General features: G+C 46.3%; 1 protein-coding gene across 1 annotated transcript in view; it reads left to right on the forward strand.

Moving 5' to 3' along the window:
* The window catches only part of NLRP1 (NLR family pyrin domain containing 1), a 46508-nt gene that overhangs the window by 13949 nt on the left and 7170 nt on the right, over positions 1–25389 (forward strand). Inside the window, 9 exon segments of the mRNA XM_014582791.1 lie at positions 3902–4072; positions 7221–7391; positions 11660–11749; positions 14234–14325; positions 14889–15048; positions 17167–17387; positions 22880–23142; positions 23645–23770; positions 25168–25309. Coding sequence (XP_014438277.1) covers positions 3902–4072; positions 7221–7391; positions 11660–11749; positions 14234–14325; positions 14889–15048; positions 17167–17387; positions 22880–23142; positions 23645–23770; positions 25168–25309 — 1436 coding nt within the window.

A 25389-nucleotide genomic window follows, 5' to 3' on the forward strand; every position in this document is an offset into this window, starting at 1 on the left:
GGCAATACTCAGGGTTTTACCACATTCCCATCCACTGCTAGGTGAATGGAATTTATTGTCCAGGAAGGATGTGGACTGACATGAGGCAGCCATCAAGGAAGCAGGCACTCAGCTATGAGATATTGCAGGTGGCAAGCACAGAGCCATGTCTCTAGGGGATATCTGCCAGCTGGACCCCTGACCTTCTTGGGCCAACTCGAAAGTTTAGGTTTGGGAACAGAGAAGACGGATAGAAAATGTCCTGGAAGAAACAGCGAAAAAAGACCAACGACACTCTAAAATGCCACGTGTAATGATATGTCTTTGCTATAGCTGATCTTGGATTCCTGGCTGGGTGAGGAAGTCCAGAAGAAAGCCACAGGGAAAAAAAAAAAAAAAGCAGAGAGGGAAAAGCAGGTTTTGTGAAAGCAAGAAAACAGAGACGTTAGGGGTCAAAGGAGAAGGTTAGTGTCCAACCAAGAGAAGCAGAACCATGCCACACCTTCAACCTCTCCCTTCTCATTTATGGCCCCTCCCACAATCACATCCCATACCCTTTCTGCATGTGCCTGCCAAGCCTTCAACAGCAGATCTAGACCCAAACCCAACACCCTTTTCTGGAATGCCTCATTGGCTCTTCATTTTTCAGCATATTTGTTGTTTTTGTTGTTGGTAGAGACAGGGTCTTGCTATGTTGCCAAGTATAACCTTGAACTCTTGGGTTCAAATGATTTTCCAATCAGCTTCCAGAGTAACAGGAATTACAAGTGTGAACCACTGTGGCCAACTCAAACTTAACATCTTCTAAACTAGGCTTACATCCCTAATTAAAGAAAATCTGCTCCTCCTCTCAGGTTCAATTACATAATTTTCAGGACAAAATACAAGATGAAATTGCAGTGCCTATGTTCAAAAATCAGGGCAAAAGTGTTAAAATCCTGACCTGGGAGGCTGGCAGGTGGTGTGATGATTAAGGTGCTGGACTCCCACATGGCTGACTATGATTAAAGTCCCAGGCTTGGTGGCTTGCTTTCTCATTTTCTCTCTCTCTCTCTGTCTCTCTCTGATCAAATTAAAAAATAATAATGATAAGTTTTAAAAATTAGATAAAATAATTCTTTTTAAAAATGGGGGAGGAGGGCTGGCCCAATGACCTAATAGTTAAGGGAGCAAGATCCCACATGGCCGGCCATGTGGTTTGAGTCCCACATTCCCAGAGTCTTGAAAAGCACATTGGGCCTAAGTGCACATATGCCTAAAATCCCTACAAGACAGAAAAATAGAAGAGAAGGGATTTCAGTGTAACCATGACCTTTGTGAGATGCTTTCTCCCTCTCCCTCTCTGGCTCTCTCACTCTCTTTGTCTCTTTCTGGTGAGCACACATACCCTCTAGCAATTTTTTTAAAAAAAGGTGCCATTAAAGGTACAAAGAGGGACCAGCAGTTGGCATAATGGCTATGTTGCTGGACTCCCATGTAGTCGAGTGTGGTTCAAGTCCCAGACCTAGTGGCTTAAACTCACACAGGTACATGTGCATGCATGCCCAAGATCCCGAGAGGACACTGTAGGAGAAGGGATTGTGGTGTGGCCATCCCCCCCATGGGTGATTTCTTTCTATCTATCTCTGTCTTTCTGGCAAGTACATGCACCCTATAGCAAAAACCTCTCAAAAAAAAAAAAAAGGTACTAAGATAAAAAGCTATTTTTTTTCTTTTAATTTCCCTCTCAACATTTTATGGTGGATATTTTGTTTATTTAGTTTGGGTTTTGGGGGTTTGGTTGATTTTTTTTTCCTGTGGGGCACATGTGCTCACTTAAGAGAAAGTGAGAAAGCACCTACCAGGGGGAATAGCTATCCTTTAGTCCTTTCTCCTCTCAAAATTTTGGGCACACATGCATATGTGCCTAGCATAATTTTCAAGGTACTGGTTGGGGCTCAAACTGCTCAGTTGTCCATGTGGGATCCAGCCACTTTAATCTCCATACCACCAGCTGGCCTTTCATGGTGTCTTTTAATGCTATTCAATGTTTCATTCTCTCAAGTATCGAGACACTAATACGCATGGCCCACCAGATTATAAGTGCCCCTCCCCCTCTCACCGGTTCCCAGATACAAGCCTTGGGCCCCAGAATAGGTGGAAAAGTTCAGTCAGACATCTCCCTTTTCCATGGGCCTCCCACCCCAACCCTCAGCAGATGACAGACACCAATTCCCTTCTGCAGAGTATTGCTAGGATGTGCTACGTATCTTGATTAGCAACGTGAGAGAAACTGGCCTACACCAAAGTGCCAATGTGCCATGACCTTGCCAGCCCAACGTGGGACAGCTGCCACCATGTTCTACTCCAAGATGTCCCACCCTGACCCTCTCCATGCCTGTTCCAAGTCCCCACTGAGGACAGGGGATTACAGGAGTCACTGTGCTGAGGGAAAAGTTGAGTGGTGGCCCTATAAAACTAGGAGGTAGGGAAGCCAGTGGACAAGAACTCTGCCTGCAGAGGGAGGGAGGTGGCAGGAGATGAGATCACACACATTGTCCCTTCAGACTTCCTTACAAAACCGAATTCAAAGATAAAATTAAGAAAGTCAAGATGGTGGTCACAGAACATTAAATCCAAATCATTGGCCCTTCTGAGCACATAGCCCTGTGTGACTGCCTCCTCTAGTGTCTACTTCTTAGTAAGTGGCAGCAACTTCAACTGCTGAGACTCAGGAGGAAGCTCATCCACACCTGGCCTGAGAAAGTGACTTCAGGGCTCCAAACGCAACAATAGAATTCCGTAGAAGTCTGTACCAGTGTGCAGCACTTTTCAAGCCCAGATTTGAGTCACATTTGCCATTGTCCTATTGGCTAAAGTAGGTCACATGATTGCCAAGCCCAGATTCTAGGGGTAGAAAAATAGACTCCACTTCTTGATGGAATGACACTACCAAGGGACATGGATGCAATTAGTTGCCATTATCACAGTTTACCACTGAGGGTGGTGATAATAGTGCCAACTTGAGAGAACTGTGTGAGAATTAATGGGTAAAGTGCTTAAAGTGGTGTTTGCTATTACTCTCCTGTCCAGAAGCCTCCCCATTCTCATTTCCCCACAGCCACTGCTCTGAGCCAGGTATTCATTCTCCCACCTGAACCATCTACTTCCTGGCTTATTCAATAAGCTATCCCCCATTCATCGTCAAGGATCTTTTCAAAGCAATGCAAAGGTCATGTCACTACTGTCCTTCTAGAACGTTCACAGGCTCATCACTGCCACCTTATGATGACATTCAAGAACTACCACTGTATCTGTATTGTCTAGCTTTGACTTTGAACTTCATCTCCTCTCATGTAGCCTTCATGCCAACAACTCTAAACTAAACACACTCTATAATTGCACATCTGCCCTGCCTGCCAGGAGTGTCCCTGTCTCCACTCTCACCTTGGTGAATTACTCAAGTAAGGCATGCCTTCTCCTGACAACGTGGAGAAATGGAGGAAAAGTGCTTGCTGCATTACCACCCCATTGTAGGGTGCTTTCTCTCTCTTCTTCTCATTGTCTCTCTGTCTCTCTCTGGCCAGTGCACAAGCCCTCTGGCAATTAAAAAGAGAAGGAAAGAGAAAGAGAAAAAGAATGAGAAAGAGGAAAGAAAAGAGAAAGGGGGGGGAAGGAAGAAGGATCCTGTAGGCTTGCAAAGAACCTTGAATTTTTCTGAGTGAAGGAAAATATCAGATGAGTTTGGTCCAAAAGATCCAAAAACTGACTTAATATTACTTGTGTCTATGGCTATCCCCCTATACCCCAGGCATTTGGGGAACCTAGGGGAATTCTTACTGACTTCCACCTGGCCCGCAGGAGGTGTTCAGTGAGTGCTCATGGATGTTTGCTGAATCAACAGGTGAGTAAACCCAAGCCCATGGGTGTGTGTCTCCCACAGGTTGGCTGGCTGTGGCCTCACGGCTGAGTGCTGCAAAGACCTTGCCTTTGGGCTGAATACCAGCCAGACCCTGACTGAGCTGGAGGTGAGCTTCAACATGCTAACAGATGCCGGAGCCAAGCACCTTTGCCACGGATTGAGACAGCCGAGCTGCAAGCTACAGAGAATACAGTAATTGTTCCACTTCAGTAGACCCTGCTTTGTGGGGTGGGCATGGGGAGGTGGAGGGAGCTGCCTACCACTAGAGAAGACTGAAGGAGGGTTGCTACAGAGGCTCAGGAAGAAGCTCATCCACACCTGGCCTGTGGAGTGGTCTCAGCGCTCTAAATGCAGCAACAGAAGCCCGTCCCAGTGTGCAAGCACTTCTCAAACCCAGATTTCAGTCATCTCTGCTATTTTCCCATTGGTTAAAGCGGGTCTGAGGATGGCATAACCCAGATTCTAGGAGTAGAGAAATAGAGTCTAAATCTTGATTTAAGGAGACTATCAAGGAACGTGCATGCAAAGTGGGATTTAAGGGGAGAATGTGTGGCCATAGTCACAATTCACCACACAGAGTGGCAAAAATAGTACCAACTTGATAGAATTGTGTGAGGATTAGTGGGTAGAATGCTCACAGAAGTATTTGCTATTTTTCTCTTCCTCACACCAGCTGTGTCCTGCCTAGGAACAGGGCATCCCACTTGGCCTGGGGCTCAGTTATGAAGAGCTGAACTCACTGGTGTGGTCTGTACTGAATTCAGTCTTTTACTTCTCTCTTCACCAGAAAGGACAGAGCCATGCCTTCTAGCATATAGAAACAAGAGTGGCTTGTTCATCTCTCCCTGTTTGCCCTGGTCCCCCTCCCCTGGTACACAAAGTTGTACACGTGTACACATGGGCATGCGCACACACATCTCTGCTCGCCCCCTCAGAGCCCTGAGACATCCTTACTCTCTCCTCTAGCCCTACTGTGCACTTCCTCCCTTCTTCCCAAGGCCAAACCTCTCCCCTGCCCAGGACCATTTTGCTTCCCCATTCAGTAATCCTGAGCAAAGAAGGTGATGGGATAGAGAGACAAGAAGGGGAGCCACCTGGGACACACTTCTAATACCAGGGGCCAGTGATTCTGAAAGGAGAGGAACTTTGTTACACTTATAATGCTAAATCCTCTCTACAGCTATGATGACAAAAGTGAGTCTCAGAGAGGCTACATGATTTCCAAGGTCACCTATCGAGAAAGCAGGTAGCACCAGGATTAGAATCCGGGTCTGATGTCAAAGCCTGGTTTTCCAGTTTCCCAGCTGCTACTCTTAGCCAAGCACCTATAAGTGCTACGAGACATGCTGCCAGCTTGGTCTGCAGATGACATTCTGAGTGTGCTGCTGGGAGATGAGCAGTCCCGCTGTGAAAGCCAACGTGATAGAAGCAGAATGAGACTCCAAAGGCAGAGGATCCCCTGACTGGAAACCCTCAGAGAAAGCCTACACATGTACGAAAGCACATACACTGCCCTTTGCATAAATGATAGCACATCACAAACACAGCCCTGGACCTTGCTTCATTATTTAAAGTATATCCTGGAGATGGCCCCACAAAGTGGCTTCATCCTTTTATTGGCCGCATAGAACTCACTAAAAGGATTTGCCATCAATGTTTTAATTAGTGCATTTTGGGGGGCATCTGGATTATCTCAAGTTTTGGCCACTATAAATAGTGCTGCAGCTTACATCCTGATGCTAATCCCGAGACAATGTGCATCCTGAGACAGTGTATTATCTGTCACCTAAATTCCAAGAAGTAGAATTGCTTGGTAAAAAGTACGTGCATTGATGGAACCAGCAGTTGGTGTAATGGCTGTAAATTCTTAATCCTTCTTTTCGGCTTCAGCTTGCTGGCCCAGAGGCCGCAGGAAACTCACGCCAAGCGTGTGTGCATGCGTGCCCAAGATCCTGAGAGGAGAATGGAGGAGAAGGGATTGTGGAGTGGCCATCCTCCCAGGGGATGATTTCTTACTTTCTGTCTCTCTGTCTCTGTCTTTCCTGCAAGCACATGCACCCTATAAGTAAAAAACCTCTCAAAAAAAAAAAAAAGGTACGTGCATTGCTAATTTTCTCTCTGAAAATTAGCCAGACCCATAGCCTAGTGGTTAAAGGAGCTGGATCCCACATGACTGACTGCAGTTCAAGTGCCAACCCTGGCGGCCTGAAAAACACAGTAGCATATGTATGTGCATACCCAGGGTCCTGGCAGTAAGGAAATACGGAGGAAAGGGTACTGTGACATGATTATGTCAATTGGGGCTGGGGAGAGGTTCTTCCTCTCCCTCTTACTCTCTGTCTCTCTACCTCTCTCTGGTGAGTGCACATATTCTCTGGCAATTAAAAAGCAAGGAAAGTAAGTAAATTTTAAAAAGGTTGTACTAATCAAGGAGTACATTGCTTACCAAGATTAAATGGACACAATAAGCCTCCTCCCCAAGCATTCCAGTGTCAGGTGCTTTCACCAGTGCATAGCTACAGTCATGCATACAATGAGGAGCTCAGTGCAGAGAGAAGGGGAGACTTTTTCTAGAAAGAAAGCCTGCATCTCCATCCTTGCTCCTCTTGGATGAGCTATAACAGAATCTCCCCTGATTCTTGGCCCTTGAGCAGTGACGACTCCTCTTCCCTGGACATCATAAAACCCTGGCCCTCCTCCAGGCCCATAGTAAGCCAAGTAACCCTGACCTTGATCCCACGTGGCCTGCAGCTCATTAGGAGGAGTGATGTTATATACCCAGATAAGGCAAGGCAGGCTGAGAGCCCAGAACCACTCAGCACAACACATGGGGGTCAACCATGCCCCTGCCCTGGGACAGCATGTATTCCAGACCTTAATATGTCATGGGGAGCCCAGGTTCTCAACTCCAACTGAAGTTATTATACTCCTCCTCCACTTTTTTTCTTATATTAGGAACTCACTCATTTCTCTCTTGGTCTCTAATACTGAAACCAGCCAAGACATTCTAAGCTCCTTCTGTGGTTTGCAAGGCCAATGTGGTTAACGGTTAGATCCAGGTAAACTATTTGGAAAACTTGAGATGGTGTGTGGGCAGGATTCACATGAATCACCCATGAATCTCACTGGGAGTGAGAAAGGGAGGCTGCCTACATCCTGAAGATTTCCTTGACTGGAAGAGAAAAATCAAAATCTCCCTGGTCAATGTAAGCCAAGAAAGGCTTTATCTTCCTCTAATGTCATCCCAGCCACAACTACTAGAAAGACAGACCAGACCCAGTTACCCAGAGGAGCAAGCTCTCAGGACAATGACTGTAGCCTGTGTTCATCTCTCCTGCAGGCTGGTCAGCTGTGGCCTCACATCCAGTTGCTGCCAGAACCTAGCTACTGTGCTCAGCGCCAACCCCAGCCTGACTGAGATAGACCTGCTTCACAACTGCCTGGGTGACCTCGGTGTGGGGCTGCTCTGTGAGGGGCTGAAACATCCTGCCTGCCAACTCACACTCCTATGGTAAGGTCCTGGGGTCCCTTCTGGGCAGAGGATAAGGAATGGTAGGGTGGTGGTGGCAGGGGAGTGGACAAGGGAAGAAAAAAAGATGGATAAATGCATAATCAGCCCAGGTTCCTACCAATTCCACCCCTTTTTCATGCTGCGTGATTGGAGCTAGTGATTGTCTTCTCTGAGATTCAGCATCTTCATCTCTGTAATGAGAATATTGTACCCAAACCTCATGGATTGTAATGAAGTAAGTATGTACAACCAAGGGCAGTGCTGGGATGATCAAATGGTAACTATAGTGAAGCTGTATATTCTAAGGAGACTCCACTTCTCCACTCTGGGGCAGTGCTGTGTTCATTCGTTCATTCATTCATTAACACACTGTATGTCTCCATGGGCCAGGAACTGGGCTAGGCCATGGAAGAGACTACACTGAGCAGACAGACACTGGCTCTGTCCTTCTGAAGCTTACACTCTAGTGAGAAAGACATATTAACACACGAATATGTACTTAGGTGCTCTATTAAGTGTTGTGAAGGACAAGCACAGGGTATTATGTGAGTGTAATGTCAGGGGGTGAAATTAATGTCAGGGGAGGATGAAAGGCCAGGGAGGGTCTTTCTGAGAAAGTCAGAGAATCAGTCAGAGCCTCAGAGTGGCACCACTGGGTGCTGGAAGTGGCAAAGAGGCTCTTTCCTCTTTGCAGCCAAGAAGCACTTCAGGATGTAGGCAGCCTCCCTTTCTCACTCCTGTGTGATTCACATGTATCCTGCCCACTCACCATCTCAACCCTGTCCAAATAGTTTACCTGGATCTAACCATTAGCCACATTAGCCCTGCAAACATAGAGGCAGCTAACTTAGAATGTCTTGGTAGGTTTCGGTATCACAGACCAAAAGAGAAATGAGTGAGTTCCTAACATAAGAACAAAAGTGGAGGAGGAGTATAATGGCTTCAGTTGGAGCTGAGGACCTGGGCTCCCCATGTGCCGGAGGCCTGCTCCAGTCGGAGTGGGTTGAAGCTTGTACACAGGAAGGTGACACAGGCCAGCAGGAACAATTAGACTGGGACCTCAATACTCTTTAGCATGTTCTCAGCCGACTACAGCCAGAGCCAGCTTAAGACTGCAGCCCCAGTGGCTATCAAACGTACATATTTATTGAGGGATGTTTTATAGAAGTAGGAGGGGTGAGGAGGAAAGAAAAGATTTACTCTAAGAAACGGGGTATTCAAAGTACAGAAACAATGATCATAAAACAGGATGTCTGTCTTGTTTGATTAGGTATAATCAATTACAGAAGGAGGAGTCCATTTGTCTGGTGCATTTTCTTCTTAAATCTTGATTGCCAGACAGGGCCTTTTTGGATGAGAGGGTCTTGTAGCTCAGGAGACAACATAGGATGTTTTATTAGCAGTTTTCCACAGTTAACAGCACACAGGAGAAACTGTTTGTAGTTAGGGACTATCTGTTGCTTGCCTGAACTAGAAAAGAACTTTCAGCTAAGATAGTTAATCTTCCTCCTGAAGCCTTCAGGTGTGTTTATTCTGTCGTTGTTAGCCAGATCTGTCCTTCCTCTATTAACCTACGGGTTCCTGTATTTTATTTGCTGAATTCTTTGTCTGTTAATCAGTGAATTCTTGTGCTTTATCTTTGGGTCCCTGTCATGGCGGCAGATACACTAACTTGGCCTAACGTAAATTAACTTTGGCCTGCAGCTTTAACAAGGGGTATTTACGTAAAATTAGCCTTAAACTAACTTAGTCTACATACGCTACTAACACTAACTTGGCTTATACTAACTTAACCTAACAGGCTAATTTGGGCTTAAAACAGGCAGGTGGGGGAGTCTCAAGTCTCCTGATCCTAGGGCCTCTTAGGAAACCGCATTCCTACAGGATCACTAATTGGCTTTATTGTAAAGTTGCAGTAAGGTTGGGAGTGTTATTTTACCCTTGCAGGGTACCATAATAACAGTAAAGCTCACAGCAGATAAATTGAGTGCAGGCCAGTACAGCAACACAATGGAGAGTTAGGGCTCGTAAACTGCTGGCCTTGCTCACAGTTTCTTCCCAGCCCAGGCCTTGTTTAGGCATGAGAGGCAGCCTCTTTATCAGCTTGTGTTAGCTGCATGACCCCATCACCCATGACATACTAGGGTCAGGCTGTGACCTAAAGGATAAATAGGAGCTGGCCAGGACACATTGGGAGAGCAGTCCAGGCCAAAGAGAGTATGGGAAGGCCCTGGAGCTGAAGGGCCCTGTGAAGCAGGCATGGACTACCCCCAGACCTCATTCCCCATCCTGGAGGGTCTAAAGCTCATGTCCCTCATACAGTGTCCACCCCCACACTGTCTCTGGGTCACTTCTTCTTTTCTCCACCTCCCCAAATGCAAGCCCACAGGCTGTTTCTGGCCGAATGCTTTGCTACAGCTCCTGGCCAGGGCCACATACCATCAGAGAACTGACAGAGCCTCTTCCCCATATCCAGCACCCACTGGCCCCACTCTGAGGCTCTGACTGGTTCTCAAAGCAGGTCTGGGAAACTGGACCCTGGACTTTCTTCACCCAAGCCTGCCACTTTGATTCTCAAACTACAGGGCAGGATAATGGAATAACAGTTTACACTTGGGTCTTCCACAGCTGAAGAAATTGTCCTTTTATAATCAGGACAACTATGACCCAGGGTATAACAGCCCACTCTTCTCCAAGGATTTTTTTTTTGTATTTTTTTGTTTGTTTTAATTGCCAAAGGGTGTGTGTGCTCACCAGAAAGAGAAAAAACACCCTCAATGGGGCATGATCACACCATAGGCACTTCTCTTCCATTTCTCCATCATATCGGATATGAGGCATACATGAACATATGCCAATTTGTTCTTCAAGATATGTCACATGCCAGGATTCAAACCATAGTCTACCTTGTGAGATCCAGCTTCCAATATACAATGCTTAACCACTGTAATAATGAGCCAGACTAAGAGAATATTTAACTCTCAGTGTCTCTCACATGTTGGTGAGCACACCCAGAGCAGGGCTTCCACGTGCAAATCTACATTCAGGCCCCCACTCAACAGGACGTTGGTACCTCTAAGGGGTGTGGCTCACTGAAGTCCTACATCTGCCTCCTTCCCTCCTAAAACCCCTGGACTTAGCTGAGAAAGGCTACTTTCTACTTCTCTCCCTGGGGGAAGAACCGCTATGATAGCAGTTACAAGTGAGGAATATGTGACCCTTTACAGAGTGTGGGGGCATTTCATTTACTGCCTCATCTGTGCCCCACAGCAAGCAGAGCAGGGGTGGTTCAGCCCATGTTAGAGACTATGGATACAGAGGTCCAGAGAAGACAGTAACTACCCCAAATCCCATGGAAACTCCAAAACATAGTCAGTGAGAAAGGAATCAGCTCTCTTTCTAAAAAAAAAAAAAAAACTTGCAGCCTCTGGGAAGGAAATCCAGGCCCCATGCACTAGATGGCCATTTTGAGGCCATAGGGCAGGGGTATCCTATGGTGAGGCTATGAGAGTGGGCCTAGATTCTCATCCAGAATGAAGACATGGCTAAGAGCTACCTCACCCAAGGCCATGCCCAATCCTGGAGGAGCCTACAGCAAGTGACTGACCAATGTTGAGGGATAATGGTCCAAACCCAGGCTAGCCTGATTGCCTAGTGGTTGAGGAAGCTGGATTCCACATGGGGTTCAAATCCTGGCCTTGATAGCTTGCAAAAACATGTCAGGTGCCTGTGCATTTGTGCCCAAACTCCTAATATCATGGAGAAGGTATTGCAGCATGATTATATATATATATATATGTGTGTATATATATATATATATACACACACATATATATATACACACACACAATATACACACACACACACACGTGTGTGTGTGTGTGTGTGTGTGTGTGTGTGTGTGTGTCTGTCTAGGGCAGGGGATAATTTAAAAAATTCTCTTTAACTAGAGGCCCAGTCCCTCATCCCAACTCTGAACAACTCTAAAGGATCATCCCAGCCTCAGCACTCCCTGCAGAGTCACCTGGGGTGTCCATGGAGATGGAAAAACAGCCAGCTCCTCCCTCCGCCCAGCTCCCTCATTCTGGGTTGACTGAAGGACACTGTAATAACCTCCTCACTCTGTTCTGCATCTCAGAGTCTGATTCTCTGGGAATCCAGCCTGAGGCAGAGTCCTTCAGGAGGTGGCATATTCCAGGATTCTGGGCCCTAAGGACCCAGGGTTACATGGGGGATCCCAGGAGACTGGGCTTCCCTTGTGTTTGCAGGCTGGACCAGACCCATCTGAGTGACGAAGTGAAGGAGGCACTGAGGACACTGGAGAAAGAGAAGCCTCAGCTGCGCATCCCCAGCAGACGGTAAGGGGGTACCCAGAGCTCCCTGGTTGAGCCCCTGGGGCTAATCTACAGCCAGGATATAGGAAAAGATCCTTGAGGGCAGAGAGAGACAAACAGAGCCAGGAAGAAGCCAAGAAATCGCGGCAGCAGGACAGAGGTTGGTTGGTTTATTCATTGCAAATAGAATCATATCATTTCCCTGCTTAAACCCTCAATCAGATGACTAAGAAGGTGACAAATGAGAACATGAGTGTCTCTGGGAGTGTGCTACCCTGTGGGCACAGTACAGGTTCCTTCACTGCACAAGGTTCAGAGCAATGAGAGCAGTGACCACAAGAGGGAGACAAAGACAAAGGCACAGAAAAGGCCTTGGCAAAGAAACCACCCTGCTGTCACCAACACCCACACACATACACACATGTACACACACTCCTGCCTTGAGGGGTGAGCCCCAGAGGCAGGAGCATTCAACTTCCACCCATGGAATCCACTGCCGCCCCACATTTTCCTAGATGGTGCATTTTGGTCTGTGACTGAAGCACATCTGTCTCCCAGTCCAGGCTCACCTAAAATAAAATGGACTCAAAGGCTAAGGAGGGGTCATGATTGCAATGAACAAGCATTCCCTGCAGACCCACTGTGTGCCAGGCACTATTTTGGGATCTGAGAACACAAGTGAACAAGACGGGCAAGGCTCAAGCTCCAGGAGCTTAGTCCAGCACGGGTATCCCCCTAGCCTGTGTCACTGCACCTGGGTTGGCATGCAAGCACTGATGGGCCCATCTGAGCCTCTCTGAAGGAGCCAAGTTGAGCTCAGAAAGACAGGAGAGGTGAGCTGGGCTGAGAAGGAGAATTCCAGGCAGAGGTAGTGGTGCTGGGAGGTGAAAGGACTTAACTCCTGTAAGGAATAGAAAGCCAGGCTTCTGGAGCAGTGTTACTCAAAGCATCACCCTCACCTGGGAGTTGCATAGAAATTAAATTCTTGGGCCCCACTCCAGACCGTCCAGGAATCTCTGTGTGCACAAGCACTCCAGGTGATTTTTTACACCCACTGGGTTTGAGACCCACTGGTCTAGAGGTCAGTGAACAACCAGAAAGTGTCACAGGTAGGGGGACAGGAGAGAGGACAGGGGCCAACAGCAAAGCCTTTTGGACTATCTTAACTTTGTTTTCCTCCAGAAGCAATGGAGACATTATAGGGCTTCAGCAGCAAAGTGATGCATTGGATTCATATTTTAAGATCAGCTGCTATTAGAAAACAGCCCAGCCTCAGTGCAGTCCACAGCTCACTGAACTGCAGTGCTGGAGGCCATATGGCCAACTGCAGGTTCGGATCCCCACTAGGTCAACCTGAAACATGCCAGGAATACACACGTGTGCCCAAGATCCTGATGACCTGGAGGACTGATAAAAGAGGACTGGTGCCTCTCTTGCCTCTCTCCCTCTCTCTGTCCCCCTTTCCCTCTGCATGTATGCATGCATATTCTTTATTTTCAATAAAATGAAAGAGGGAGGGAGGGAGGGAGGGAGGGAGGAAGGAAGGAAGGAAGGAAGGAAGGAAGGAAGGAAGGAAGGAAGGAAAACAAAGAGAAAGAAAATGAGGGACCATCAGGTAGTGTGGTGGTTAAGGGGCTGGACTCCCACATGGTCGACGACAATTTGAATCCCGGATCTGGCTACTTGAAACTTACACTGGGCACATGTGCATGTGTGCCCAAAATCCTGAGAGAAGAATGAGGGAACAAGGATTGTGGTGTGGCCATACCCCACACTCTGGGGAGATGATTTCTTACTTTCTATCTCTCTGTCTCTGTCTCTCCAGCGAGTGCACATGCCCTATAGCAAAAATCTTTCAAAATTTAAAAAAAGGACGGGAACCAGCAGTTAGCGTAATGGCTATGTCGCTGGACTCCCACTTAGTCGACCGCGGTTCGTGTCCCGGACCCGGTGGCTTAAAACTCATGCCGGGCACGTGTGCGTGCGTGCCCAAGATCCCGAGAGGAGAATGGAGGAGAAGGGATTGCGGCGTGACCATCCCCCCTGGGGGGTGATTTCTAGCTTTCTGTCTCTATGTCTCTCTCTGTCTGTCGGGCGAGCGCACGCGCCCTACAGTGAAAACTCTCTCCAAAAAAGAAAAAAAGGAGAGAAAAAAGAAAGAAAATGGACTGGACAGGGAAACCTTCCAGAGGGTGTTATTATTACAAATGTCAGGACCTGGGCGAAGCTATGGAGAAAAAAAGACAAAGGAGAGTTCTTCAGGAGGTAGTGTCCACACAGTCAGTCAGTTCTCAGGGTAGACAAAGAGAGTCGGGATGAGCCCCAGTTTCCCCCTGGGCATTTGGGTGGATGGGGGCAGTCCATGGAGATGGGGTGGGGACGGAGGACTACAGGAGAATCGTGGGACTTAGCTCTCCTGTGGATACAGTGAATTTTAAGTGGGGAAGTCAGGCACATGGCCCTAGCTTCCTCGAATATCTTAGGAAGAATGAACGACTCTGTGTCTAGGCTGCCACGTGCGATGATCCCTACTGAGGGCCCAGATGGAGGAGAGAGCAGTCATAGCACGACCTCGCTGAAGCGGCCCAGAACAGACTCAGGTACTTTGAAGGGGGCACACTGGGAACACCATGGTGGGGTGTGGGAGGGGTCGTCCCCACCATCCCCCTGCCTCTGACATGGGACAGGGCAGGTTCCCCACTAGGAGAGCCCTGCCCCATGTGAGATCTTCCAGCCTAGAACCTGGTGGGATTTCTGCTTCCCTCCCCACCACCCACAGTGACTGCCACTGCCCCTCTGCAGAATCTCTATAGCATTTAGTTCCGCCCTGCCCTGAACTGAGGACCAGGGGTATTCTGGGCCTCTTATCCATCTTTTAAGCCATGTTCTCTCTCAAGTTGCCCACCTGGGGCATGCTGGCAAGAGCAATACTTTTGGACCAGTGGAGAAGAGGAGGAGGGCAGGGTCAGGAGGCAGTGGGCATGGGGGGTGTAGGCCTCCTCACATAACAGGCAGCCCCAGGAGCAGGAGTGGAGACCGCAGATGCACTCCCCGTCACTGCCCAGGCAAGCCAAGCCTTGAGAAAGGCCTTTCATGGTCCAGTTGTAGGACTAGAGAGACCAGGCAGAAGAATCTAGAACTGACACCACCCCGCCTGTTCCAGAGGGAAGTTCCCCACAAGCAGCACAGGAACCCTTCCGTCTGTCTTCACCTGCCTCTCCAAGGGACCTGCACATGGAGCCTCTCGGGACCGAAGAAGACTTCTGGGGCCCCACAGGGCCTGTGACTACTGAGGTAGTTGACAAAGAGCAGAGCCTGCACCGGTGAGTGAGGGGGCTCTGCTGTCCCAGACCTGCCTCCCCACCCCACCCCCAACACTGGAGCCCACAGTCAGTACCCCAACCACCTCCCATTGGGTTCCCTCCCTTTGCCAAGCCTCCAGGCAGGAACAGGGCTGAGGTACTGGGTGTGCACTTTTTATTACTGAAAAAGTCATTTTATTATGAAATTTTCCAAAACTAGAGACACAAGGAGCTTCCATGTCCCTCTTACCTAGCTTCAACAACTGTTTTGCCAAATTTCTTTCAGTTATTCTCTTTCTCCCATTTTTGTAGTTAAATCCAAGGCATCAGGTGATTTTTACCCTTAAATATTTCATTATCTATATAAACCAATAAAAGATAAAGACCTTTCTTCCATAACCCCAATGTCATTATCACGTCTAACAGAACTGACAATGTCTTTCATATTATCTAATACCCAATCTGCATTCAATTTGCTCAGTCATCTAAAATGTGTTCTTGTAGGTGGTTTTTCCTAATCAGGAGTCAAACAAGATCCACTCAGGCCAGCAAAGGTGTGATGCTTAAGGCAGCCAGAAAGTAACTGGCCAATCACATGGTTTCAGTCTCATACCTGATGGCTTGTAAAACATGCTGGGTATATGCATGCATGCCCAAAGTCCAGTAAGGAGGAAGAGATGGAACAGAAGGGATTGTAGAACGGGGTGTTTCTCACTTTCTTTCTTTATCTCTCTCTCTCTCTCTCTCTCTCTCTCTCTCTCTCTCTCTCTCCCTGTCTCATGTCTTGCCAATGAGCATACACACCCAAAGATTTTTTTAAAAAAAATTAAAGTCCACTCATAATGGTTTGCTATGTCTCTTTTTTTGCTTGTTTTTCTTTTCTTTTTGCTTTATGCTGGAGGGTGCATTTACATGTACATATGAGACAAAGAAAGAGAGAACACCACACACACACACACACACACACAGGACTGGTTATACTGTAATCCTCTTTCCTCTAACTCTCCATACAATCAGGATCCTGGGCACACATGCACATGCATGCACCAGCATGTTGTTCAAGATATCGGGTCAGGGATTCAAACCCTATTTAACTATGTGGGACCCAGTTTCTTCTGCACAATGCTTGACCCCTATGCTATAGGACTGGCCCTGTCATGTCTCTTAAAACACTTTCAATCTATATGCTTAAAATTTTTTTAAAGTTTTTGCATTTCTTTCTCATATAAGAGAGAGAGAGAAAGAGAGACAGAGAGATAGGCACCTACAAAAGGGTCTTCATGCTTCAATCCACCCCAAGTCTCAACTGACCCTGATCTCAGACATGCACATGTACACCCCTGGATGCCCAAGGAGGTCCTGGGATTACAACCCAGGACCTTTCCCTTGTGGATCAGTTGCATTACCATTGTGCCACTATTTGGCCTTGCTCCCATTTTGTTAATAGCCACTACATGTTAAGTACTATATTAGTGCCCTAAGGTGAATATGACAGGCCTGCCCTCCAAGAGTTTACAGTCATAAAAGTATCATTTTCTATAAGCATAATCATGATCTCTTATATAACATGTCGCACACGCCAAACTGTCACAGACATTATCTCAGGTGGGAGATAGCATTACTCTCAACTTACAGCCACAGAAACTGACTTCCCATGACCCTACAATTTACCATGGGACGGGCCTTGGAAGAATCACTTAAGATTTCTGTGAAGAGTTGCTTTCAGTTCCAAGTGTTTATCACTAATATCACCATGTAGATCGTTATTAATTACTACTGTATAGGCCCGTTAAAAATAAGAACACTTGCCTATTTCATCATCATAATAGAGACAGTTATCTGCTCCCCAGCGTGCACTAAACTGTCAACATGCATTAGATGACTTATTACTCACAACCTTAGAAGGTGGGTGTTATTATTATTCCTGTTTACAGATGAGGAAAGAAACTGAGATTAGGGAGGGGACATGCTCAGGGATCCATAGTCACAGAGCAGACTAAAACCCAAGTCCATCTGACTCTCAAGTCTGGGTTTATAGCTATTCCACTGTATTCACAAGGCCCTGTACAGGGTCCACCATCCACTAGGTGCTCAGTGAGTTTGTGTAATACAGTGTCCACTTCTCCCTTTATTCCCCAGAGTTCATTTCCCCATGGCTGGTTTCTACCATTGGCCTAACACGGGTCTCCGCTTCATGGTGAGAAGGGCAGTGACCATTGAGATTGCATTCTGTGCCTGGAACCAGTTCCTGGAGACTGTCCCACAACACAGCTGGATGGTTGCAGGGCCTCTGTTTGATATCAAGGCTGAGCCTGGAGCCGTGGCAGCTGTGTACCTCCCTCACTTTGTGGCCCTCCAAGGTAAATGCAAGGGAGGGTAGGAGGGAAGGTGGTTGGTGGTGGTAATTAATGGGCCCCAAAAAGAGTATAGGATGAGGGTATCCTGGGGGAGGCACTCATGGCTTCTTTAGGGAAACCAAGAGAGAGTTAGGAAACTAGAAGCTGAGATTTTCTCCCATCCCACTATCTCTGCTCATAGCTTTTTTGAAACATTTGTTTCCCAGCCTCATAATAGTCTTTTCCTAGGCTTACTTGAGAGTTTCCCTAAATAGAAAGTAATAGAAATATTACTGTTGGGGTACTTGTCTCTCTATCTTTGTCTCAATAATAACTAGCCTTTATTAAATGTGCTTTACATAGATTATATCACTCAGGAAATGATGATATGCTCAATTGAGACTTTTCTTCTTTTTATAATAGTGTATACACATGCATGAGAGAAAGAGAAACACTATCAACAGGGTCTTATCACACAGCAATCACTTTCCCCCAGTCCCTCAACTCTTCAGAATCCTGGGCACTTATATGCACACCCAGTATATTTTCAAGCCAACCCAGGAATCCAAACCTGCATTAGTCATATGGCTTCCAGCCTTTCAGGGCACTTGTATTGCTGCTCTAGGACAGCAGCTGGGCCTCAGTTGAGATTTTTTTAAGACTTTTTGAAAACAGAACATTACAAGTAAGGTTAAGTAAACAAACAGAAATTTTGGGGTACCTGGGGACTGGCAACAATGGGAAGCCATTACTATTTCTACATGCAAGGAGAAGAAATAGTGTCACCAGGCAGGTTCCATTTGAAAGCTGGAGCCAAGGAAGAAGGGCTTCCCAAAAGAAGATAATAATCATTAAGTCTCCCAGTCTTTCCCACCTCCAAAGACTACCCACAGATAAAGTTCAAAGAAATAAATGCTCTCGTTTCTCAAAAATCTCACAGAAAGTAAACAAGGTACCATAAATGATAGGCAGCAGAAACTATAGGGACCAGAATCACTCCCTTAAATACTTCAGATATTGGGGTTATTGAAATAGAATATAAAATAAAATGTGTGTATAAGATATTTTTAAAAACAATTAGTCTTGGGACCAGCAGTTAGCATAATGGCTATGTCACTGAACTCCCGTGTAGCCGACCATGGTTTGAGTCCCAGATCCAGTGTCTTAAACTCACGCCAGACGCGTGTGCGTGCGTGCCCAAGATCCCAAGAGGAGAAGGGATTGCAGTGTGGCCATCCCCCCTGGGGCGGTGATTTCTCATTTTCTATCTCCCTGTCTCTCTCTGTCTTTCTGGCGAGCACACGTGCCCTATAGCAAAATCCTCTTTAAAAAAAAGAAAAGCAAGAAATAAAAACAGATAGTCTTTAAATTTGAGCAAGAAGCAAGAGACCAGGACTGGGAGTTGCACAACAGCAATACAATTCTCTGTGAGGCTGATCCACATGGGAAGTTTCCAGTTTCATATCCAGAGACCTCCCTAAACATGCTAGGCATGCATATGCTCATGATCTGGGGCTGGCTAAGACTGAGAATGGATCGTAGCATGGAGACCCTGTTGGGGGTACTTGTCTCTCTTTGTCTCTCTCTCTTTCTCTCTCCCTCTCATGGAAGAAATAAACTTTTAAAAAGAAAAAAAAAAGAAGCAAGAAACCACTAAAAATGACATAATTTGGAAAAAAGCTTGATTAATGAAAATATCAAAACATGATGGTATCATGATGGGACAGGCACTCATAATTTCCTTACAGAGGCTGGCAGAGAGTGATGAATTGGAGACTGAAATATTAAATTATTTCACCCATTTCAAACTTCTCTGGACTTACCTTTTTTTTTTTTTTTTTTTGGAGAGATTTTCACTGTAGGGCGCGTGCGCTCGCCAGACAGACAGAGAGAGACATAGAGACAGAAAGCGAGAAATCACCCCCCAGGGGGGATGGTCACGCCGCAATCCCTTCTCCTCCATTCTCCTCTCGGGATCTCGGGCATGCATGCACACACGCCCGGCGTGAGTTTTAAGCCACCGGGTCCAGGACGCGAACTGCAGTCGACTACATTGGAGTCCAGCGACATAGCCATTACGCTAACTGCTGATCCCCAACTTGTTAGAAGAAGAAACAGAAAAAACCATAATAGCTCTTTTCTGGCTGGAACCATGGAGGGCATTCAAGAAAAAGGAGGTTCCTGCTGCAGCAAAAACCAAGAAAAAGGTTCCTGCTGTGCCAGAAACCCTAAAAAAAAAAAAAAAAAAAAGGGGGAGAGAATAATCTTGCAGAGTTGAAGATCAAGCCCCTGAGAAAGAAGTTTGCTCAAAAGATGCTTCAAAAGGCAAGGAGGAAGCTTAGCTATGATAAAGCTAAGTGCTGTCTAAAGGAATATAGGCAGATGTACAGAACTGAGATTCGCATGGCCAGGATGGCAAGAAAAGCTGGCAACTTCTATGTACCTGCAGAACCCAAACTGGCATTTGTCATCAGGATCAGAGGTATCAATGGAGTGAGCCCAAAGGTTCAAAAGGTGTTGCAGCTCCTTTGTCTTTGTCAGATCTTCAATGGCACCTTTGTTAAGCTTAACAAGGCCTCAATTAACATGCTGAGAATTATGGGGGTCTCAAACCTGAAGTCAGTAAATAAACTAGTCTACAAGCATGGTTATGGCAAAATCAATAAAAAGTCAATTGCTTTGAGAGATAACTCTTTGATTGCTTGATCTTTTGGTAAATTTGGCATCATCTGCATCTGATTCATGAAATCTATACTCTTGGAAAATGCTTCAAAGAAGTAAATAACTTCCTGTGGCCCTTCAAATTATCTTCTCCATGAGGTGGAATTTAAAAAAAGACCATCCATTTTTTAGAAGATGGAGAGGCTGACAACAGGGAAGACCGAATCAACAAATTTGTTAGAAGATGAACTAAGGTATCCACCATGATTATTTTTCTAATTTGGTCAGTAAATAAACAGTGGCTATTTTTAGACTAGGATAAAAAGAAAAAACCTAGGTAATACCTATGTAATGGTATACAAGAGGACTTCAAAAATTTGTGGAGGAGACCAGCAGATAGTGTAATGGTGACACCACTGGACTCCCACATAGTCAACTGCAGTTTGAGTCCCAGACCTGGTGGTTTAAAACTCACACTAAACGTGTGTATGCATGCCCAAGATTGCAGCATGGCTATCCCTCCCTGAGAAATGATTTCGCACTTTCTATGCCTCTGTCTCTCTCTGTCTTTCTGGAAAGCCCTATACAAAAATATCTCTTAAAAAAATATGAAACAATGGAATTAAAGTATGAGCTTATTTTGTGCAAAAATGATTTTAAGGGACCAGCAGATGGCAAAGTAATTACGTGGCTGGACTTCTACATGACCAACCTGGCGGTTTGAGTCCCGGACCCAGTGGCTTGAAAATAACACTGGGTGTTTGTGTTTGTGCCCAAGATCCTGGGAGGAGAATGGAGGAGAAGGGACTGTGGAGTGATTTCTCATTTTCCATCTCACTGTCTCTCTCTCTCTCTCTCTCTCTCTCTCTCCCTCTCTCCAGCAAGGATACATGACCTAAGGCAAAACTCTCTTTAAAAATATTTTAAATCCCAGTGTAATATGCATTTTTCTATAATTGGGGACCCCTGATATTTGGCCTGCTATCCATAATAGCAGGTGGCCTTTGCTATACTAAGTGTCTCACAGACACATCTAACACAGCTGTGTCACTGGCAAGCTCTTCTGTGTGGAGTGAAACTCAAGTCTGTTATCTTTTAACTACTCTACATAGACAGCTACCTGGTACTCACCTTTACCTGATGTGGGTCCCATTGTCCCTCCTTGAACATGAAGTTTCTCTGCCCCTCAACAGCTCACCTGAGCTTGGAAGGTGCTGAAAACACACCTTGCAACAAGAGCAAGATGGCCAGATCAGACCACTGCCTCAAGGGCAGGGTCTAAAAGGGAGCCCCCAGCCTCCTGCATGGTGGGAGCAGCAGAGGCTGAGGCAAACATTGGGCATGCCATGGAAAAATAGGAGGGAGCCTCAGACTGCCCCATACCAAGCACTTAGGATTCTTAGGGCATGGTTCTCACGTTTGACTTTTCCTGTAGTCAGTGAACTCTGGAATTGCAGTTCCCATGTTGTCCGTGTTCTAAGGTACATCACAGGGCCTGGCCCACTGTAAGTACTTAATAAACTTTCATTCAATAAACTGATATGAGGCCTAGGACTACCAGACTCTGCTGCACAGGGATATGTCTACCTCAATATATCTTGTTCTGAATATTTCTCTCTTTTTTATTTATTTTTATTTTTTAGAGAGAGAGATTTTTGCTACAGTGAGCATGCGCTAGCTGGAGAGACAGAGAGAAAGTGAGAAATCATCCCCCGGGGGATAGTCACACCACAATCCTTCTCTTCCATTATCCTCTTGAGATTTTGTTTTGAGTGTGAGTTTCAAGCCACCAGGTCTGGACTTGAACCATAATCATGTGGGAGTCCAGCACCTTAACCACTGCACCATGTGCTGGCCCCAGATTGTTCTGAATATTTCTAAAGAGATTACCCAAAGGCAGGACCAAGCAGAAGGGCCTGGTCTTCCTACAGTGATACTCATGGAAGTCACCACCTACACTTCTGCCTTTTCAGATTATGATTTTCTCTGTTGTTTCCCTTCTCCCTCCAATCTGTCAGCATAAATACACTGTCAGATGGCTGACTGGAGAAGGTGATTCTGCTGTCATCTGTGGAAAGGACAACATGTGTAAGAAGGAGGGTGACTAATTCATCCTGGATGGCCCAAGATTTTCCTGATCCTGCACCTCACAAGCCCTCTTAGTCCTGGGCAAGACAGGACAGTTGGTCACCCTAGTGAAAAGATAAGTTGGAGCCATATAGCAACTTCCAGAATTCAGTCAAAATTTGGCCCAGAAAATATGTAAATGCCACAGACTGTGATCAGAGTGCTGGGATCTGGTGCTAGGACTGTGGCTGTGTGGCCTTGGGAAAACCATTTCCTTCCCAGGGTTTCAGTTCCACCATCTGATACATGAGAACATTCCAGTGGAGGTCCAATTGAGAACAAACACTTAGTGTGACTGACAGCAGTACAAAGTAGCACCCCCTTTTGGAAAAGCAATTGTGGGTGGGGAAAGTACATATCTTTTCACAGACTTTACTTGTCCCTTGCTGCTTATTGATTCCAAGGCAACAACCCAAGAGAAATGTAAGAGATCTCTGCAAAAACATGGACATTGCAGTACCATTTATCATGGTGAAACAGGGTGCCTGTATCCCTATCTTGCTCTCTCTCTCTCTCTCTCTCTTGCACATGTGTGTGCATGCACTCTCTCATGAAAGAAATAAATAATATGAGTTGAGGGGTAGAGAAACCCAGACATTCAGAACAGAACACTGTTTTCCCTGAGGAAGTTTCCTTGAGCCTCAACCCCAAGAACCTACAACAAAGTCAAGACTGACTAAGTGAAGGCACTAATCTATGCCTCTCAAAACAAAACCATTTTTTGACAGGTAAGGAGATGAACACCTCCCTGTTCCAAGTGGCCCACTTTAAAGAGGAGGGGATGCTCCTGGAAAAACCATCCAGAGTGGAGCCATATTACACAGTCCTGGAAAACCCCAGCTTCTCCCCCATGGGAGTTCTACTGAGAATGATCCACATTGCCCTGCCCTTTATTCCCATCACCTCCACCGTGTTGGTCTACTATCGCCTCAACGCTGAGGAAGTCATCTTCCACCTCTATCTGATCCCTACTGACTGCTCCATTCAGAAGGTAAGAGCCAGAAAGGCTGGGCCAGGGTGGGCTTATAGTAAACATGAAATGTAGCTAGAGAGTCCTTTAGAGGAGTCCTCAACTGGGAATAAGGGCAGGCTTCTTGTAAGCAGGCACCTTAAAGTGGGTGAATGGTCCCACCCCCTGCTTGGCCAGGCACTGGCCTCTTGACTCCCCAGAGTTTTCCTCAGCAGAGTTCATTGCTCCATTACTGATTCTGGCCACATGTTGCAGCCTCTTTCCTGGAGTCAAAAGGATGGGAAGGTTCTATGCCCAAAACTCCATTCTTCCCTCTTCTCTTCCAGTGGCCCTCTTCCCACCCTGAACTTAGCAGAGGCCAAGTGTGGAGCTTTCTGCATAGTCGTGCATGGAGGAAGATGGGTACATGAGTGGTGTAGCCACCCTCTGCCCACACAAACACACTGACACACCATCTCAAGTATGCAGACCAGATCCCATAAGGCAGAAACTTCCCTCAGTCATTGTTCTTTATGTTCCTTAGGCCATAGATGATGAAGAAAAGAAGTTCCAGTTTGTGCAAATCCGCAAGCCACCCCCGCTGACCCCACTTTACATGGGCTCCCGTTTTACTCTATCTAGTTCAAGACAGCTGGAAATCATCCCAGAGGTGAGCAGCCCAGATGTTCACCCCCTCACCAGGTTCCAAGGGCAAACCATAAATGCCTGCAGGGCAGGTCTCGGAGCCTTCCCAGAAGCAGGGAGAATTGGAGTTTGGCAGAAAGCAAATGGGATTTGAAGTTAAGCAAGAATGCCTCAGGGGCCAGATGGTGGAACTTATGAGTCCAGTAACACAACTGGACTCATATGGGAAGGTTCCTAATATCCTGGGACTTCCCTCTGTTTGCCGTGGGAACATGCTCTTGTACCCAAGATCCAAGCTGGCTGAGGCTGCAGTGTGGATTGTGGTATGAAGACCCTGTTGGGGGTGGCTGTTTCTGTTTTTCGTGGAGGAAATAAACTTAAGAAAAATGTAGGGTACCAGCTGGTTGTGTGGTAACTAGATTTCAAATGGCCTACTATGCAGCTCAAGTCCCAGACCCTGTGGCTTGAAAAACACATCAACTACATGTGTGTCTATGCCAAAAAAAAAAAAAGAAGAAACGAAAAAGGGAGAAGTAATTGCAGCCTAACTGTAACCCATGGGGTGGGACATGTATTCTCACTTTCTCTTTTTCTCTCTCTCTGTCTCTCTCTTATCTTTACCCTATTGACACACCCTCTAGAAAAAGTAAGAACATGGTAACACATGACCTGGTTTACTTTCATAAAGATGCCTCTGGCTTCTGGGTAAGATGGACAACATGCAGGCAAGAGTCAAAAGAGAAAGACAGGTCAAAAGGCTGTTGCACTACTACAGGCTAGAAGTGAAAGTGACTTGACCAGGGAGGTAGCAGTGTTGACAGAGAAAAACTGACAGGTTCAGAGTCGATTTTAAAGGCATAACAAATAGAACTTGATGAGATGGCTGTGTGGGAAGGAGCTAAGGATAATGCCTTAACTTGGAACCCAGAGGTTCAACAGGTAATAATTTACCCAGTTTGGGAAAACTGGAAGAGGAACATGTTTAGGAAACAGGAATCAAGAGTTCTGTCTTAGATGTGATTTAGGAAAGCAGATGGATATAAATTTTCTTTTATTAAAAGTGGGTCAGTTTTAGAAAGAAAGGCTTTCGGCTACAGAAATGAGGGCTCATCTGGGTCCAAGGTGATGGAGGCAGAGGAAGAAGGAACTGGTTCAAGATGGCAGAGAAAGATCTGGTTTAGGGTGAATCAGCACTACTTTTAAGGATGAGCCCTGATTCATCCATTTGGCCACCCAGCTGTGTCCTCACTCTTTTGAGTCAGAAAATTGGGAAAGGGGCAGTGTCTCAAGGTATCTCCTGTAGTACAGGAGATAATCCAAGTGTTTTCATGGGGTTGAGCAAGACCAGGAAGATGTCAAGTGGGGAAGGAGCTCATGTGCAGAATAGCCTGGTTTCTCACGTGGCAAATCTTCTCTCTTTAGGAACTAGAGTTCTGCTATCGGAGCCCTGGAGAATCCCAGCTCTTCTCTGAGTTCTATGTTGACCAGCTGGGATCAGGGATCAGGCTGAAAATGAGAGACAAAAAAGACGGGACTATGGTTTGGAAGGGCTTGGTGAAACCAGGTAAAACCAAGACAAGTCCAGAGAGCCCAGAGGTGGGAGAAAGTCAGTGTGTGTGTGTGTGTGTGTGTGTGTGTGTGTGT

The sequence above is a fragment of the Tupaia chinensis genome, unplaced genomic scaffold (assembly GCF_000334495.1).
Source record: "Tupaia chinensis unplaced genomic scaffold, TupChi_1.0 Scaffold143814_1, whole genome shotgun sequence".
Lineage (NCBI taxonomy): Eukaryota > Metazoa > Chordata > Mammalia > Scandentia > Tupaiidae > Tupaia > Tupaia belangeri.